At 36.0% G+C, this 6,387-nt stretch overlaps 1 protein-coding gene across 2 annotated transcripts in view; it reads left to right on the forward strand.

The window, feature by feature from the left end:
* The first annotated feature begins 1,755 nt into the window (after positions 1 to 1,755).
* The window catches only part of LOC143018261 (uncharacterized), a 10,274-nt gene continuing 5,642 nt past the window's right edge, over positions 1,756 to 6,387 (forward strand). The window contains exons 1-3 of one of the 2 annotated variants that reach the window (XM_076173525.1): positions 1,756 to 1,885; positions 3,776 to 3,883; positions 5,292 to 5,402. In XM_076173525.1, the coding sequence (XP_076029640.1) occupies positions 3,793 to 3,883; positions 5,292 to 5,402 (202 nt within the window). In that variant the 5' untranslated portion in view covers positions 1,756 to 1,885; positions 3,776 to 3,792. The remainder of the gene's footprint in view (positions 1,886 to 3,775; positions 3,884 to 5,291; positions 5,403 to 6,387) is intronic. The other variant, XM_076173526.1, reaches the window with a different exon arrangement.

Below are 6,387 nucleotides of genomic sequence, written 5' to 3' on the forward strand. Positions count from 1 at the left end.
ATGCTACTGAGCAGCTTTTAACTCCACAATAACATGCAGCCAATACCACAGGGCACCGAGCGAGATGCAGGGATGACCCGTCATCCAGGAGGAGTTAAGAAAAGAGGGGAGGGAGGGGTGGTGAATGGGAATGGCGTATGTGGGATTTCTTTTTTTCTTTTGCATATATTTGCTATTGTACTTGTAAGGGAGACCGGTCTATAGTTGGTTGTATTTTCTTTGTTCCATTCCTTTGTATATTGGTACAATATTTGCATTTTTCCAATCTTGTGGTACTTTTCCTTCTTTGAATGAGAAATCAATTATCGTGTGTATTTTGTCCATACATTCTTTCAATATCCAATTTGCAAATCCATCAGGTCCATGTGACTTTCTGACGTCGAGTTTTTTTTTTCTCATTTTTTTTTTTTCTGTGTCACCGTTATTTCTTTCAATACGGGGGATCTTTTTCTCTGTCCTTCCTCCCAGTTTTGTGAGCTTTCAATTGTGAATACACATTTATATTGTTTGATAATAATTTCAGCCATTTCTACATCATTTATATATTCTTTATTTCTTTCGCGCAGTTTCACTATATTATGTTTATCTTTTAGTTTGTCATTTATGTATCTGTAGAACAGTTTAGGATGGTCCTTGCATTTTTCTGTTATATCTTTTTCATAGTTTCTTCTTCCCTGGGTATTTTTGCATATTTATTTCTTAGTTTGATATATATTTGCCATTTGGTCGTTTTTTCCCATCTTTTTTTACGCTTTGTCTCATCTATGTTTAACTTCACTACATTTTTTGTTATACCAACACTTTATATATACCCTTTTTTTATTTTTTATTTGGTACGTATTTATCTGTTCCCTCCTTGTATTTTTCTTTTAATAAATTCTACTTCTCTTCCATCTTTGTTTCTTCATTTAAAAAAGTTTCCCAGTTTGCATTTTGAAAAAGTTTTTTCGAAGTCCGTTTTGTTGTACACTAGTCTTCCTTTTCTATGTTTCCCATTTCTTCTCACATTATTTTGTTCTTTTAGTTCGAACTCTATTTGTACGTGGTCACTCTTCCCAACTGGTGTCTTGTATTCCATTTTGTCCACTATTCTAGGCTCTTATGTGAATATTAAGTTTAGTCTTCTCGACGGTTCTTCATTGTTTCTATATCTGATGTTTTCCTTCACCCATTGAGTCAATGGGCAAACTTTTACCTACGTGGATAACCTTGCATTCACTTGTGTTAAATTTCATTAGCCACTTTTCAGATCAATGCTATGGTTGATGTAAATATTCTTGAATATCTAATTGATGTAAGTGATTATTTGCCAATCCGCACAGTTTTGCATCATCAGCAAATTTGGAGACATTTATATAGACTATGAATAGAAGTGTCCCAAGAACGGAACCTTGAGGAACTCCACTCGTAACATTTTTCCATCTAGAAGTTTTACCATTCAGAATAATTCTCTGTTTTTAAAGTTTACTTTAAGGGAAGCTCATTGGCCGAGCGGGTTAGGGCGTCGTTGCTTGCAGCGAAGGTTGAGGGGATGGCGGTTCGAATCCTACCACCGGCTAAGTTGAACCAAAGGCATGGTTTATTAAGTTCCACGCCACAAAGTCCTCCGTGAGGGGCACCGTCCTAGCCTTCCAATAAGGGGGAGTTTGTGACGTTAAACCATATCATCAAAACAAGTTTACCTTGAATGTATCAATTTTCTCTTATCAGAGACAAGTGTTCACTGATGTATAAATCAAATGACGTCACTGCCTGGGCCAGAAGAGGGATTTCTCGGCGGTTAGCGACAGTCCCACGGCGAATTTCGAACGAGAGAGTTGCTCACTACTCCACTAGTCACGGAAACTTCTATCATTTCAGATCCTCCGTCCGTATCTCCTAACAAGTAATGTCTTTGCTTTGTCTCTGTCTCTATTTCTGTCGCTGTCTCTCTGTCTGCCTGTGTGTTTCTTTTTTCTTATTTTGCGTGTCTATGTCATCGTGTGTATGTTTCTAAGTGCCTGCGTGTTTGTCTCTGTCCATCTGTCTTTCTCTGTCTCTGTGTCTTCAGGTGAGATGTTGTCCAGAAATTTATGTTTGGCGTTTCATAGAAGTTGAATAGAATCGCCCGGTGGTTGACAGAATAAACCTAAAACAGATCGAGATTGATTTAAAATTGGCCTACGCAGACATTGCAAACGCTTCATAGAGTTCAATTCTGTTAATCTACAAATTAATTGTGACTATAAGAAATGTGCTGCCTTATGTCGGCATTTATGTTTAATACCTTCATGTTTGCACTAAGAACCCACTATTATTTGGATTTAAGAAAAGAAGAAAATAACGGATTTCCGTATATTTCGATCACTTGCTGTGATCCTCTTCACGCGGAATACATAGACAAGAGAACATACACACATTATATACAGATGAGAGAGGTAAAGTTAGGGAACATGGACAAGTCAACTCATGTGGCATCTATATTGTTGTGCGGGTTATGTGGTAAATCGTCCGCTTTTACAATATGGGGAAATAATTGATCAACTGCCAAGGTGGTTATGTAATCTGGTGACCATTGGCCTTTTGAGATGTTAAAATTCGGGAATTGTTTTATTAAGGAAGATTCAATTATTTTCCTTTTGTAACTACATTTGGATTTGAAAATGGTTTTTGCCTCGTCCCAATTTATTCTGTGATTGTTGTTGGCTGCGTGTTGAAATACCGCGGAGTTATGTTGAGTATATTTAACTGAGTTTTTATGTTCTTTAATTCTCGTTTTTAATTCTCTGCCCGTTTGTCCCCAGTACACTTCATCACAATCTGAGCAAGGTAATTTGTAAACTCCGGGATTTATGTCTAGTGTTGGTCTGTGATGAACGTTAACTACTTTTCTGAAAAGATTGTTAGGATAACTAAAAATAATATTTACTTTATCTTTTGGCAACATTTGAGAGAAATTATTGATGGATTGGTTAAAAGGAAGTTTTAGGCAGTGTTTGTTCCATTTTTGATGTTGAGATGGATGGGAAGTGGATTTATAATAACTGGTTTTGGCTTTGTTTAAGGCTTTGTTTGTAAACCAGTCTGGGTACCCTAATCTTTTCAACTGAGTTTTGATGACGGAAATCTCTGAATCTAAATAAGATGGGCTACATAATCTTATGTAGCCCATCTTATTTAGATTCAGAGATTTCCGTCATCAAAACTCAGTGGAAAAGAGAATTAAAAACGAGAATTAAAGAACATAAAAACTCAGTTAAATATGCTCAACATAACTCCGCGGTATTTCAACACGTAGCCAACAACAATCACAGAATAAATTGGGACGAGGCAAAAACCATTTTCAAATCCAAATGTAGTTACAAAAGGAAAATAATTGAATCTTCCTTAATAAAACAATTCCCGAATTTTAACATCTCAAAAGGCCAATGGTCACCAGATTACATAACCACCTTGGCAGTTGATCAATTATTTCCCCATATTGTAAAAGCGGATGATTTACCACATAACCCGCACAACAATATAGATGCCACATGAGTTGACTTGTCCATGTTCCCTAACTTTACCTCTCTCATCTGTATATAATATGTGTATGTTCTCTTGTCTATGTATTCCGCGTGAAGAGGATCACAGCAAGTGATCGAAATATACGGAAATCCGTTATTTTCTTCTTTTCTTAAATCCAAATAATAGTGGGTTCTTAGTGCAATTACTAGTGTGTAACGACATCACTGGACAGTGACTTTCATGTTTCTTATAGCTGTCAGTGTTGAGGTATAATTTTCTTCGTCCAAAGGATCGATTATCACCACCATGATGCTGGGCCTGAACTCGGGCACAAGAGTGGCTCTGCTTCTGATGTGGGCGTCCTGTGTCGTCACGGCTCTACACCTGCCTGATGAAAGTAAGTGGTTAAAAGTGTTAAGACATTTCTTCTGCTCTTCGGACTTCGCTCAGTCCTACGGTGTCCCAATTAATGTTTAGTTCTTCCATTAAACTCTCCAGCCTGTGGTTTTCTGAAAGAGTTCTTACACTGCAGGTATAGATGTTAATTTTCTTCATGTTGTTCAATGTCCAAGTCTCGGATCTGCTTGGGTAGTATTTAAATATATTCAGTAGCACATTACCTGTAAGCGCACAAGGCAATGCGGTTGGACCTTTAGGAGACGATGATCCAACAGAAACGCCCGGTTTTCTTTCGGTTGTGTCATTCATGGTTGCTATGAAGAACTTTTGACATTAATCTCACCCTGCCAACTAGTTTCTGGTGATATATCTTTGGTGTCACCTTATTCATTCTATTCGGTGGATCCACATATATATATATATATATATATATATATATATATATATACATATATATATATATATATACATATATATATATACATATATATATATGTATATGTATTTATATATAATATATATATATCTATATATATATATATAGATATATATATATGTATATCAAACTAAAGACCCACTTTCGAAGAAAAATAAGCGAAAGTCAAGAGATCCGAAATCTGCTGAAGAGGATCACAGACAGTGATCGAAATTTACGGATCTCTTGACTTTCGCCTATTCTTCTCCGAAAGTGTGTCATGGGTCATTAGTGTAATTTTACTAGTGAGATACGACACTGTTTTTTGTGATATCTATCTTTATATATATATATATATATATATATATATATATATATATATATATATATATATGTATATATATCTATGTATATATATATATATATATATATATATATATATATATATATATATATATTGATTGATTGATTGATTGTCAAATTCTCGGAAAGATATATAGACATAGAAGAAGAAAAAAAAGTGGGAACATCATAATTGGAACGATGAGACTTTTTGGGCTTGGCGTCCTCAGAACCTTTGCCTGAGGACAGAATACATTCAGGTTCCTCACTGGGAGTGATAAAAAAGGCTGGATTCATTGGACCAAGGGTTTCCTCTTTTCATACGAAGAGTCAAGGATGAAGTAGGATTTGATTCGGTCACCTCCCTTATAAAGGCGATTGATTTTTTTTTTTTTTTTCTTCTTTTTTTTTTTCTTTTCTTTTTTAACAGAGTACGCGTATTTCATTTCCAAGGACAAGTATCATCATCTTAACATGACAGCTGAATGATAACCACTCATCCTTGTGTTCATCGACCACTTTTAGTTCTAGTCTCTTCCGCCGTGTTCGTGTTCTGTCGTGCATTTGTGTTTGTTCTTATCAAGTTTAACATTTTCTTATAGTTTTTCTTTTCAAACAATATTATATAAATTCTACTTTCTCCTTACAGGTGCAGAGCTTTCTCTCGCCAAAGCCGAGGTTGTGTGTACCAACAGTAGTGACTGCCGACCTTTCCAAGAGTGCTTGAATGGCGTCTGCAGTCCAGCTCGCCAAATACCAGGTAAGTCAAGATGTCGGATAATGGGTCGGGGATTGGAGATAGTTAAAGAAAATGGAGAAAAGTGGGAGTAAGGATGTGAGAAGTTTGTGACATAGTTTAGGAAGGTATGCGAAAGAAGAAAGTTGAAGATAAATGTGGGTAAAGGTAAGGTGATGAGATGTTCATGGATAGAAATGTGGCAACAGACTGGAAGTGAGTATTAAGGGAGACTGGAGGATGTGCATAGTTTTAGATACTTGGGTGAGAATGTGGCGGGGGAGAGGGAGGAATAGAGATGGAGGTAGAATGTAGATTGAGAGAAGCAAGTAAATGCCTTGGGGGATTCAAAAGTGTAATGAGAAATAGACAGTTGGGAATGGGTGATAAGAGGAGATTGTATGAAAGAGTGATTGTGCCAACAACACAGTATGGGACAGAAACATGAAACATAAGATAGGAAGAGAGGAGATGTTTGAATGTGTTTGAAAAGAGGTTCCTGAAAAGTATGATTGGGGTTACTAGGCTGGATAGAGTGAGGGTGTGAGGAGGAGAATAGGGGTGGAAAGGGAGTTGGGAGATAGGGTTGATGAAAAAGTATTCCGATGATTTGGACACATAGAAAGAATGAGTGAAGAAAGATTAGTAAAAGAGGCGTAGAAGATTCAATTTGGAAGTGGGTAGGAACAACTTCGCCAACCGTGTAGTTAATGAATGGAATAAACTTCCTGCACAGGCAGTGTAATGTAGTTCAGTTCGAAGCTTTAAGTAGTTCAGTTCGAAGCTTTAAGAATCCTTTAGATAAACACTTAAGCAAGATGCTGTAATGATTATCATCTATTCTATGTTATTTGTTATTGTTTTGTTATAATTTTTCTGTTTGATTCTCATTAATTATTAGTTATATGCCAATTTATTATTATTTACTATTTATCTGTTTGTTTATTATTTAACCATACCTATGCATTTATTTATGTATTTTATCTGTTATTTGTATCATTATAGTCTT

Source organism: Oratosquilla oratoria, chromosome 34, assembly GCF_046742065.1.
Source record: "Oratosquilla oratoria isolate Oo_2021 chromosome 34, ASM4674206v1, whole genome shotgun sequence".
Classification (NCBI taxonomy): Eukaryota; Metazoa; Arthropoda; class Malacostraca; order Stomatopoda; family Squillidae; genus Oratosquilla; species Oratosquilla oratoria.